The sequence below is a fragment of the Vanacampus margaritifer genome, chromosome 5 (genome assembly GCF_051991255.1).
Source record: "Vanacampus margaritifer isolate UIUO_Vmar chromosome 5, RoL_Vmar_1.0, whole genome shotgun sequence".
Lineage (NCBI taxonomy): Eukaryota > Metazoa > Chordata > Actinopteri > Syngnathiformes > Syngnathidae > Vanacampus > Vanacampus margaritifer.
This window is the reverse complement of record NC_135436.1, coordinates 23501225-23514398: the sequence shown is the minus strand read 5'-3', so window position 1 is coordinate 23514398 and position 13174 is coordinate 23501225. Positions and strand designations below refer to the sequence as shown.

The following is a 13174-nucleotide window of genomic DNA, read 5'->3' as shown; positions in this document are numbered from 1 at the left end:
TCATTGTGGCACTAATGTCAAAAGTCCCGCTAATTGCAAGCTAGCAAAGACTTGAGTCTAGCCAGTGGGCAGGCATACCGAATTATACGGACGATACGTCGCCCCGTAGTATAAGTGGCACTAGGCCAAAAAATGCATAGTTAGGTGGTAGGGGGGGAAAAAATTGCGGGGTAATTTATTTTACAAACTACTTGTTCAAAAACAGACATTACGTCATGTTGGAAGGCAAGTTATGACATTAATAAAAGAATAGAGAACAGGCTGAATATGTGTAGCCTTAACAGAATGAAGGTTCACTACTTACAGCTTGTTGTCTGTAGAATATGATTTTCTCTTTGGGGGGGGGGGGCATTTGTGTTCAGTCGTTCTCAGTTGTCTTTGTAAGCTAGCGTTTACTGTTTAAATATTTAATTGCTAAGGAGTAGGAGATATCAGTGCATAAGTCTAGAGTGCCCTCTTGTGGCTGTCTGTGAAATGATATACCCCCGCCCGATTGCTCAGGAGTTGAAGTCGCAGGAACAGCCAACCTATGAAAGAAAGTGTGACTTATAGTCCGGAAAATATGGTAGTAAGAAACAGGTTACTGCATGGTGAGTAATCCATGAGTAAAAATTCATGATTTAAATCATAGCCTTTTCACCACCTACTTCTCCAACTAATGAATTCTGGCATTGTTATCTTGGAACATGCCAATGCCGTCAGAGACGAAAAACTCCATTATTGTATAAACCTGCTCATATATTCCACTAGCAAGTCCAAAAACCACAACATTGCCCCTACAGGCTTGTGCGGGAGGCACTCTGAGCTTGACATCCAGCTCTCTTCTTGCTCCGATCACTAGAATCCAGAATCATTGGTTTCAGTCAAATCTTTATGACAAATTTAATTAATTTGGGTAGTTGAGTATTTTTTCTACACTTAAACTGGGTCAATAATTTGGACTCTTCTGAAACGAAGTAATTCATGAGTGACTTCAAACGAATAAATACATATAACATGCCATATGTTTGGCTTTCTGCTTGAAAAGAACCAAAACCCCAAATAATTGTGACAACAGCAGAGGAAAATTTAATCTACAACGCAAATTAATTCCAGAGAATCGGTTTCTAACGTCATATTGTTGCTGTCCAATGAAACACATGCATCCATCCGCCTACGTATTTTGTATACCGCTGGTCCATATTAGGGTCACAAGTAAACTGTGGGCAATTCCAGCGGACTTTTGGGCAACACTCGTCACTAGTCAATTGCTTTGTGACATCCATTTTGTTATGCAATTTTGTTAGTTACAAATGAATCCTAAATCACAGGGTGTTGTTTGTGTTTCATTTTGAATTTAAATTCTCAATTGCAGTTTTGCCTTTTGTCAGAAATAAACAAAAGGTCTTTCTTTAAAATGACTTAATAGAAATGTTGTGTGTCAAAAGTACCAGTGGTATCGAACATCCCTAATGTCTACTTGTTGCCAGATGATTTTTGTGATGTGTATTACGCAATATTTTACAAGCAGTTTGCAATAAGACAGTATTAAGCCAAACTAATAAAACACAGAAGAACTGTATGAATAAGTTTAATTCATTTGAAACTTTTGCTTTTCTTCTCAGAATCCTCTCCAGGAATATAAAGAGATAAATGAAATACTATTATCTTGGCAGTGATGAGTAGCTCCACTATTTTGGCAAGGTTTAGCACTCCCAACAGATGTGTGCTTTTTCCAGCGGGCCTTATATTTCACAGCTACTCCAGGATTACATTCGGGCAGGTTGCAAAGAGGAGGGGGGGCGGAGAAGACCAAAAAGAGGTTTCAGCTTCAGGCGTGTCTTAGACATGCTCTCCACACGCTGCGGGCCCGTCTGGGGATTCTATCTGGAGGCTTATTGGGACTTAGACAGGACCACTTTCTTCTACTAGATGTGTAATTTGGTTTGAACTGTGGCAACTGTGTTCTTTTTACACGTGAGGGTAAGATAACATTTTTCTTGTTTACATTGCCATCATATTATTGTTTTGTAAAGAACATAAATATGATATATATGGGTTGAGAATATCAGAGTCTTCATAGTAATAATATTTACAGTATTCATGACAGAACATCAAAGGAAATGTTAGGAGAGGGACGTATGTCTTCTTATCACTTCTTTTTTCTCCACCTTAAGGCTTGCAACTCAAAATTATTGAACCACTACATAAAATTGTATTTGCAAAGATAAAATTGTTTGCAGTAAGTCAACAAAACAAGAGCAATTGAAAGAAATCAATATAAATACAGATTTATTATAAGCGGACATTATTGAGATTTTTGCATATTTGCTAAATAAAAGTAGTTCATTTAGTTTGAGTTGTGCAATTGTGGCGGTTCAACTTTAAATTTGTGTGTCTTGTTGCTGTTTTTTTTTTGAAAAAGAAAAAAAATTAAAAATGAAACAAACAAAAAAGTCAATTTTCCAAATGCGATTTAATTTGAGTGCAATTATATATATATTTAAATAACTTTCCATTCCTGATATGCCTCTTTCCCATTCAGAGAAGCACTTAAAATTAATTAGCTACCAAAATAAGGCTTAACCTTAAAACTTTTACTGCATCAATGTTGCTGCTATTTGGGAAGAATTAGTCATCTCTGTTATCCTGACCTCAGTGTGCTTTTCCGTCTCTAGGTGGGTTGTAATTTACGACCCAGAGCCAAATGAGTTTTCCGTGCACGATGACCGCCTGCAGAGGCTCTTACCTGCGGAGGTGTTTGCCGTCCCTGGGGTGTCTTTTACTTCTCTTGGCCACTGTGTCCCCAGTTTGTGGCGACTGTCCCACGTCGTGCGTGTGCTCCGTGCCCGAGGAAGTGCATTGCACTTTTCGTTACCTGAACCAAATGCCTGCGCAGATACAGCCAGCTGTGGAAAGAATTAATCTCGGGTGAGATCCCACTTTTCTCTGTATTTAGCAGACTGGGGTTATTCTATCCACTAAATGCTTCTGAACTCTGCTTTATTATTGTTGGACATGCCTGTGTTCTTTAGTGGACCCAAACGATGCACTTGATGTCACTATAGTTGCCAAGCTAGCTTTGACTGTTGAGTGTTGCCAAGCTAGCTTTGACTGTTGAGTGTTGCCAAGCTAGCTTTGACTGTTGAGTGTTGCCAAGCTAGCTTTGACTGTTGAGTGTTGCCAAGCTAGCTTTGACTGTTGAGTGTTCCAATTTGCTAACATCACAACAAAATAGCTTTGAAAACTCAAATGGGCTTTTAAACTAGTGGGTAACCCTTTAATTAAATGCCTTTTGTAAAGTGTCATGGCCAAATTGGCCTATGCCTTTTCATTGTCTCCTTTGAGGACCAGGGAATAGGTGGACTCACCTGTAGCTCATCTGTTCTTAATGAGCTGCCTTCTTCTTCTTCTTCTTCTTCTTGGAAAACAACTATGTTTTGTACGTTTCATACACTAGCTAGCTAAACTAAAATAATGATAATAATAATAATAAACATATTTAGGCAATCAAAGATCTCTGAAGTACATATGTATATTTAATATAATTAATAGGCAAGGCAAGACAGTTTTATTTATTTAGCACATTTCATACACAAGGCAACTCGATGTGCTTTGCACAAGCAAAGACGCAACACTGAATTGCATCAACAAACATAACAACAAATCAGAGCAAAAAAGTAGCTTACAAATATTACTAAAAGAACATACATTGACAATGTTAAAATGCATTAACAGAAAACTATATATATATATACAGTATATATATAATCACTTTAGCATGAGAGCAATTCACCTGTTGACCCTCCATAGATAATGTGTACCTCCATTATGTTTCAGTGATGAAAAATAATTACTTGAACATTTTTCCATTTGCAGGTACAACAGTATAACCATCTTGAGAGAGAATGCCCTTTCGGGGCTGGAGAAATTGCAAATACTGATGCTGCACAGCAACCTCATTCACAGTATTGAGGACAAAGCATTTCACGATCTACGATCATTGCAGGTGAAAATCCTAAAAAAATCACTAACAAAAAAGGGAGTAGGTGTATCATGACCAGAATATACTCTCCGGAAAAAAATTCAACATCTTTGTCTGTATATATGATTGATCTTGTTTTATTTTTCATTATGTTCTCCAAGATCCTCAAGATATCCTACAACAAAGTGAAAGAACTCAGTAAGCAAACATTCAAAGGCCTTGAAAGTCTGCAGCGACTCCACATAGACCATAACTACATTGACTTCATCAGCCCAGAGGCTTTTTACGGCCTGACCAATCTCCAACTGGTCCATCTGGAGGGCAACCACCTGCAACAGCTCCACCCAGACACCTTCGTCACCCTGAGACACAGCCAGGTGTTCAAGTTGTCCTCGGTCAGGACCATACACCTGTCCGACAACCTCCTCACCAGCCTGCCTGCGGAGCTTTTCTCTGGGTGCAGCCACCTGGAGAACCTCTTTCTCCATGGCAACCGTTGGGCATGTGATTGTCGTATGAACTGGTTCCCACGATGGACGCAGAAGCACACTGGTGAGCAGAATAGCTTGTGTCCAGTGATGTATTTGTTTCTAGTTAAAATGGGAGTCTTCGAGTTACGTTGTATGGGACCTACGTCCTTTCGACTTTACGGCGCCTGAGCCTTGTCCATAGCACCTTTTTTTTCATTAATTTCCCACGGTAATCACGCCATTTTTAAGTTATTTAAAGTTGTGTTGTTGTTACCTCCAGCAAAGGACGTCCATCGAGCAGGTCGGCTCGCCACATTTCTGTGTTTAAGTTTGAATTAGCTCAGCTCTGCCGTCCGTCAGCAATGAATGTCCCGTGCGGAAACACGAAATATTGGTTCCGGCTCTTCCGAGTTACACAAATATAATTTTTAAAATTGCTATACAAAGTATTTTGATGTAAATATCAATTTTAATGGTGAAATCCAACTAGATCGAAATTCAGTTTGCATCGCCAGCGTAGGAACGGAACCCGGCCGTAACACGAAGACTCCCTGTACACTACTTGAATATTTGGTTTTCAGGTAAAATTTCAGGAGGAACTAAATGTAACTATAACTTTTACAGGTGAAATTAAATTGAACGGCTCTAAACTTTTGTTGACTTTTACACAATGAGCTTGGAGTGTATTTGAGCCAGTCTGTCTTAGAATTTATGACTTGGCTTCCATCGAAGCAAATCATAAATTACACTTCTATATATGAATGATGTATTTTTATGTCTTTCCATGCCCATAATGTAGAGTAGTTGCTCTGTACAATAGTCTAAAAATTGTATTTGAATGTTTCCAGGGGTGCTAAAATGTAAGCGGGACAGGAGGTATCCTCGAGGCCAGCTGTGTCCCGTTTGTGAAAATCCAACCCTTTACCAGAAGAGACGTCTGTCCCTTCTTCCAAGTGATGCCTTCATTTGTACCAAACCCTGGATCCACCCCCATCTAAAGCAAAAAAACATCAGCTTGGATGAAGGTGACTTCACTCCAGTTTCCTCAAGAGACTTTATTGCCCCTCTAGGCTCCATACAAATGAACTTGACGGATCAGTTTCACAATGATGCCAGCCTGTCATGCACTGTCCAAAGGCCATCTAATTTTGAAAACCTCTCACTTACCGTGGAGGAGGAGGAAGGGGGTCACAATATCACTGCGCTCACTACTAGCATGTCTACATATCTGGTATGCAACATTGACAATGACCATATCCAACATTTGTGGCAAATCCTGGCAGCTTACAGTGAATTTCCCATGAGACTTGAGAGAGGCTTGTTGTTGACTAAAAGTCCTGAAATGGTGTACCAATATAGTCAGAAGAAAACGGGTGAGGATGACCTACACACAAACATTGATGCTGAAATCAAAGCTACCCCTGCCTGGCTGATGCAAGATGAGGTTAGTTTGCGTCTCGACCGTACTGCAACTACTTTCTCTACTCTGCATATCAAATACCAGTCTGTCGTCAACCTACGGGTGGAAAACACCTTCCCTAAGAAAGACCACTATTCCTGGACAATGATAAAGAAAGACAACAAAACCAAAACTGAGCACACCATAATAACAGGTGAGTGTTGAGTTGCTTTTATCCAAAAGCATCTGCAACATTGTATTACAAAACTGATTACAATGTTTACATTTTTCAACGTAGGTGGGGTGCTTCAATTGAGCTGTCAAGTCCGAGGCGAGCCAAAACCTTTGTTGGAGTGGATTTTACCAGATGGAACTAAAGTGCGAGCCCCTTACGTCAGTGAGGACAATCGAATCATAATCACTGCTGAAGGAAAACTCACCCTTCGGGATGCAGACAGCTCGGACATGGGCCTCTATCGCTGCATTGCCACCAACTACTTGGATGCTGACATTCTGTTTTTCCGAGTGACAGTTATGCCTCCCGATGTGGAGGAAGCAGATGTCAACGGTGTCCGTATATCCCAGAAACTAGGGGAACATATTTTTTTTGATTGCACCAGCTCTGGAAGTCCAAAAGCCTCGGTACAGTGGATACTACCAGACAATTCAGTACTAGACAGGACCCAAGGGAAAAAGAAGATGTATGAGAATGGCACGCTGCTGATTGAGGGCCTTACTATGAGGGACCAAGGATTTTATAGATGCTTGGTGGCTAATCACTTGGGTGTTGACCTCTTGGTTTCTCAGGTGACAGCAAGTGAAAGCTCTAAGGTATTGAGAGACTTTGATCATGATGGATCAGGCATAGAGATGCAGAGCCAGGTGGACCGAACTTTAGCTGGCAGCGCAAACACCATCAGTGACATCGCTTCCTACAAACCAACTGATGGAGCTTCTCAGGAAGCCAAAACCATTGTTTCTGATCGACGTCATCCCAGACAGAGGTCACGGGGCAAAAGCAGTTCAGAGAATCGAATAGGACAGAGGAGGTATTCAGTCAGCAACCAACGTAAATTTGGCAATCGGGTCTTTGATAAAACAATTAGGAAAGTTGATCCAAAGAAATTTGCAGAATTCATGAAGAAGGCCCAAGATGGAGCAAGAGAAAACACAAAAGAAAGAAAGACAGGAGAAGTCTCAAAGACTGTTTTGTCAAACGATAATGAAATTGGCTCAGGTGAGGTACAGGACGACCTCATTTTACTCGCAACAGTTTTTCCCACTACAAATAACCCTCAAAAAGGTAGATTACTTCAAATGGAAAACACAGACACAGTAGCAGTCACAAAAAACAGCTACGGCATCACTTTCAGTCAAGAAAGAGAACAATTAACAATGGATTATACGCCAATACAAAAAAACACATTTACAAACATTCCGTTAAAGAGTGAGAGAGAAGGAGTAACACCGTATGACCTAATTTCATCCAACACAGGCACAGTTAGTTTTGATGAAACTACAGAGCTTCATTCCCTCGAAACAATTACCAAACCTGAAACTGTTAAAGATTCTTCACAAGAAACTCAGCTCCAGTTCTCTGGAGAGAATTCTTCAGAACCAGAGACATCCACTGAGGTGTTCTCATTTACTTCAGATCCTAATGTTATTCCAATGAGGGATGGCACAGACCCTGTAGAACTTTTTGTCCACTCGGATCCAGAAAGCCAATCCACAATCTCAGCTGTCACCACCACACAGAGACAGGATGATCAAATAACCTTCCATACCACCCAAACAATAAAATCCCCACCTTTAGGATCCACCATCATCTCCAAGCAGCAGATCCAGATCATCCCACACAAGAACAGTAGAGGAGGGGGGCGAAGAAGAATGTTCCATGGTCGCAGAAGAATCATCAAACCCAACAGGATTACTGATATACAATCCATTATCAATAAACTTATGCAGCCGTCTGAGCGCAACACTACAGTACCATACAGAATTGAAGTGACAACAGGTAAGCATTTTTTTTTTTACCTTAGAATTTCTGTGTTGTTTTAATAACTGACCCAACAATTTACTTTTTTTTTTTTTTTTTTCAACCATAGATATGGAATTATCTACATCCACTACACAAACTGTGGCAAGAGGCAAAGCTGGCAAGAAAAGGATTCGAGGAAGGCAAAGAAAGCCAATCACCACTGAAACATTAATACCTCAGACTTCAGCAGTAACCTTAACTACATCCTTTGCTACTCTTCCGCCCATCTCTACACACTTCCCAACAGAAACTGAGGCTCTATCCCCAACCACAAAAACAGAAACAAAAGTCATTTTGTTTGATGATGACTATGGAGATTTGTTCTCTGCAGATTTTGAGCTATCAAATCTGAAGCCCACTGATCAGCCTCTTACAACAATGAGCCCAAAGTATTACTCCAAGTCCTTGACCACTGCTGAAACACCACTACAAACACAAACTCTTGCCTCCCCGCCTACAGTTGAACCAACCCCAGGAGAAAATCCTGAGACAGATTTTTCATACGGGTCTGGTGTAATTCCTGATGATTTCACTACGACCAGGCCGAGACCTGGTGGAAAGAGAGGGCGCCAAGGACGAAGAAGGAGGCCATTTAAGGGACACAGACCCTCAAAGAAACTTAAAAATAGTCAATTGTATCCAATAAGCACAACTAAGACTTTTGACAACAAGAAAACAACCATGGAAACCACTATCTTTACAACTTTATTTCCCCAAAAGAATGCCTCTAAACCTCCAATGTATACACCATCAAGGGAAATCGACAGAACCACGGGAGCATCAGAGCAGGAGACATTTGCTTACAAGGAAGTCGACTGGGGCATTTCCTATACAACGAAGACACCTTTTATATACTCAAACACAATGCCTACATTAGAGAAACCTTACACAACCACTCAAAACCACAATAATGTTATATCACCAACACAGAGGTTTAAAGGTCACACAACAGCCACAAGGAGACCTACACCTACGGTGAAAACCGGCGCCAAAGAGATTACAGAGAAACCCATTTCTTTTGGGACAATGACTATATACACCACAGAACAAGACTATATCTACACATACAACAGAAACAATGTAAAAAATGTCCTTGCCACGACCAGTCCCAATGTGGGCAGCACTCAACCAACTACTATGCTCATGACGAGAAAACCCAAAATACTTGGTGGCAATGCAGCTAGCTTTACGGTTTTGACCAACTCGGATGCCTTTTTACCATGTGAGGCTGTTGGAGACCCTCAGCCAGTGCTATCCTGGAAACGCTTCTCCTCAAGCACAGGTACTAAAAGGGTATATATTGTTTGGTGTAATAAGTTATTTATTGTCACTGTGACATGTTTAGCATCTTGACATTAGAAATGATTAGAAAATCCTTAAGTTATTAAAGAAAAAAATGGAAATTTGTCAACCGAAAGTCTGTATATTGGCAAGGAGCAGCAACTGTCACTCTTAAGTTAATATGTTTGTTGTTTCTCTCTCCCATTCAGGAAACACAATTACCATCAAGGGAAGAATGGGCAAGTTTGAGATGTTGCACAACGGCACATTGTCAATACAAAATGCCAATACAAAAGACCGTGGCCAGTATATCTGCATTGCTGAGAATGATCATGGATCAGATAAACTTATCGTGACTCTCTCTGTGGTAGCTTATCCCTCACGTATATTAGAGCCAAAAATTAGAGAGATCAAGTCTCATGCAGGAAATACTGTGGAGATTCACTGTAAGGCAGATGGTCGGCCCACACCGACAATATCCTGGATTCTGGCAAACCGGACACAAGTCAGAGAGCACAACACATCAAATGGAAGGGCTTCCGTGACTGCTAGTGGGACTCTGGTCATTCGACAGGTGTCTGTTTTTGACAGAGGCCATTACAAGTGCATTGCTAGTAACCCAGCTGGAGCTGATACTGCTACAGTCCGCCTACATGTGGTTGCTGCTCCACCAGGTATCTTGGAGGAGAAACGGCAGAAGGTGAAGGCTGTTTCAAAACAAAACCTATGGCTGCCCTGCACAGGTCAAGGTAGCCCTCAGCCAAGGATTCACTGGGTGCTGCACGACGGTGTGTTGGTCAATTCTCAGAGATCTGCCTGGGACAAGAGGATTTCGGTTTATGATAACGGAACCCTCCTTATCAAGGATCTGGCTCCAATTGACAATGGCAAATATGAATGCATCGCAACCAGCTCCACAGGCTCAGAGCGAAGGGTGGTGACTCTCACCATCGAGAGAAAAGAATCTGCACCAAGAATACTGGTGACATCCCAACATGTAACTGAGTTGTATTTTGGAGATCAGCTCATTCTAAACTGCTCAGCAACTGGAGAGCCTGAACCCAGGATTATGTGGAGGTTACCATCCAACGCAGTGGTAGACCAATCACATAGGTAAGATTCCATCACATTATTGATTACATGCTCAAACTAGTTGTTTAAATTGGGTTCAGTAAACCTAATGTAATGTATATTGAAAATGTTTATAACATTAATTAAGTGACATACGAAGCACGAGTTAATAACAGTTTTTCCCTTCCTCTTTTAAATTTGAATGCCTTTCCTTAGGATAGGCAGCAGATTCCAGGTTTTGGAAAACGGTACTCTGGCCATCAATTCTGCGATTGAAAAAGATGCCGGCGACTATCTCTGTATGGCCAAAAGCGTGACTGGTGATGATGTTCAACTCATGAAGGTCAAGGTGTCAATGAAGCCAGCTAAGATAGAGCACAAGCCCCATGGCAAGAAGAAAGTTCTGTATGGTAATGACTTCAAGGTCGATTGCAGAGCCTCGGGGGCTCCAAAGCCAGAGATCTCCTGGGGCCTTCCAGATGGAACTGTTGTTAACAGTGCTCTACAGGCTGATTCCTTTAACGAAGGAAGGAGAATACGTCGTTACACTCTGTTTGACAATGGGACGCTCTATGTAAATCAAGTGAGTAAACTTCAGTACCCCATGGTCAAACTCTATGATTTATTTAAAAAACTGTTGTATGTGTTTGTCCAGGTCGGTATGTCAGAGGAAGGAGACTATACTTGTACTGCTGAAAACCAAGTGGGAAAAGATGAAATGCACGTACATATCACCGTTGTGGCTGCTGCACCCATGATACGGCAAAACAGTTGGACTCATGCCAGACTGAAACCCGGCGATAACATCCGCTTTGACTGCGAAGCAGTTGGTGAACCCAAACCCAGGATCCTGTGGATGCTGCCTAACAATGACGTCATAGCAGCATCTAATGAACGCTACTTGTTGCACGTAAATGGCTCTCTGGATATCAGGAATGCAAAGCCAATCGATGGTGGAGAGTATGTTTGTATGGCTCGCAACCCAGGTGGTGAAACCAGAAGAGTCTACAAACTTGAAATTGGTGGTAACCCGCCTGTGATCAACGGCTACCATCAGAACAGGACTGTTTTAAAAGATTTCTCTACGAAATATTCCAGGAAATTTATAGATTGTAAAGCTGAAGGCAATCCAACTCCAACTATCACCTGGATAATGCCAGACAACATCTTTCTGAGGGCGCCATATTTTGGCGGTAGAATTAATGTCCATCATAATGGAACTTTAGAAATTCGTAATATACGCCCTACTGATACAGGAGAGTTCATTTGCATGGCGACAAATGATGGAGGAGAGTCTGTATTAGCGGTACAGCTCGAGGTGACCAATACGCTGCGAAGACCCATTTTTAAAAACCCTTTCAATGAACGGATTGTCTCTCCTTTGGGGAAAACCAATGTTCTGAACTGCTCTGCTGATGGACACCCAAAACCAGATATCACTTGGATTCTACCTGATGGAACACGGCTTACCGGTGGGCGTAATTCCCACAGACGGGTAGATAACGATGGGACTTTAGTCATCTATAACTCTCGTGTCGAGGATGCTGGGAAATACCGCTGTGGTGCCAAGAACATCATGGGATACATTGAAAAGCTCATCATTTTGGATGTGGGGCAGAAGCCTTACATCCTTACAAGGCCGAGGGGCGTAATACGCAGTATGTTTGGGGATTCTCTGTTCCTTCACTGTCTATCTGATGGAAGTCCAAAACCCAGGATCTACTGGACCCTCCCTGGGGGCCACATTCTTACCCAGCCTCAAGTCTTGGGGCGTTACAATTTGCTGGAGAACGGTACTCTAGTAGTAAAGGATACCACTCTATACGACCGAGGGAACTATGTCTGCAGAGCTCGGAATGATGCTGGGGAGGCTGTGCTAACAGTCCCTGTTGTTATCATTGCCTATGCTCCACGCATCACTACGATGCCACCTCCTACCTTAAGTTTAATGGCAGGAACCCCTATTAAGCTCAACTGCGCTGCCATTGGTGTACCCAAGCCAGAGATCACCTGGGAGCTGCCGGATCATTCCATTCTATCAATGTCACAACAAGGGAGGCGGTCAGGAAGTGAACTGCTTCACCCTCAAGGCACGCTTGTGGTCCAGAGGCTCTCGGCCTTTGACTCGGGCACGTATAAATGTGTAGCCAAGAACCATCTGGGTGCCGACCTCAAGTCTGTTTATGTGCGTGTACTTTAAATGTCAACGCAGAAGGAAACAGACTTTAACAGACATTTTGGATCTGTAGGGTGAAGGACCCACCTGTATGTGAATTTAAGATGACCGCTTGTATGTTGGTGGTGACAAATGGCTGTCAGTGGATTTAAAATGAGGAAAGGACATTAAGAGACAGAAGCAATTGAATGGAATTAAGAAAAGAATAGTTAAAAAAAAAAAAAAAAGCACATCTGGTGGGACAGATATTTGTTATTGGAAGTTGGAACTGAATGTCTGGAAAATCTTAGCTGGTACTCATTCATGTGGGGGGATTCTGTAGGAGCAGAAAGTATTCATACATTCTAACCCAAAGTGATTCCAGTGAGGGTCTAATGCTGGCCACACATATGGATTCATTTAGAGCACATACAGTCTTGTCAGCAGCTTGTCCTTCAGCAGCAAATTAAGAAGATACTGTCGGTGACTGTGTTATGCAAATCTTGCAAGAACAAGCCATAAAATGTTGACTATTTTGGTGTTTTAGTTATGAAGATTGTTTTACACTGGATGCATAATATTTTTGCTACGATATACGACTCCACAATTCTGTTTTGAAGCAGATGAATTTATTTTTCCGTGCGCAGTTAAAACAATTTTAAAGTCTTGTGATTGATTGTGTTGTACACAAGAATTTAAAGTAATGTTATACATTATGCTTATCTGTAATAATACAGTATATATTTGTGTGTTACCTACTAATGTATGGGAGAATAATAAACCTTTAACATTC

The 13174-nt window shown here is 41.5% G+C and overlaps 2 protein-coding genes across 9 annotated transcripts in view; one reads left to right on the top strand and one right to left on the bottom strand.

The window, feature by feature from the left end:
- aadac (arylacetamide deacetylase) overlaps positions 1-3497 on the bottom strand; it is a 21963-nt gene extending 18466 nt beyond the window's left edge. For 5 of the 6 annotated variants that reach the window (XM_077565890.1, XM_077565894.1, XM_077565895.1 and 2 more), the window contains exons 1-2: positions 3002-3301; positions 2729-2888 (exon numbers count right to left, since the gene is read on the bottom strand). The gene's annotated coding sequence lies outside the window, so the exon portion shown is untranslated. Of the gene's footprint in view, positions 1-2728; positions 2889-3001; positions 3302-3350 lie in introns of those variants that run through there. The other variant, XM_077565891.1, reaches the window with a different exon arrangement.
- Positions 2687-13174, top strand: igsf10 (immunoglobulin superfamily, member 10). Of its 3 annotated transcripts, none has more exons than XM_077565881.1 (9): positions 2687-2910; positions 3859-3988; positions 4126-4516; positions 5283-6047; positions 6132-7850; positions 7942-9156; positions 9365-10268; positions 10443-10809; positions 10882-13174. In XM_077565881.1, the coding sequence occupies exons 1-9, from the start codon at positions 2687-2689 to the stop codon at positions 12424-12426; spliced, it is 7260 nt and encodes a 2419-aa protein (XP_077422007.1). In that variant the 3' UTR covers positions 12427-13174. The 3 variants fall into 3 exon arrangements, with proteins under 3 accessions (XP_077422007.1, XP_077422008.1, XP_077422009.1); XM_077565882.1 differs by lacking the exon at positions 2687-2910 and having other exon boundaries at positions 3971-3988; positions 4126-4162; positions 4236-4516; XM_077565883.1 differs by lacking the exons at positions 2687-2910; positions 3859-3988; positions 4126-4516 and having other exon boundaries at positions 5689-5807; positions 5939-6047.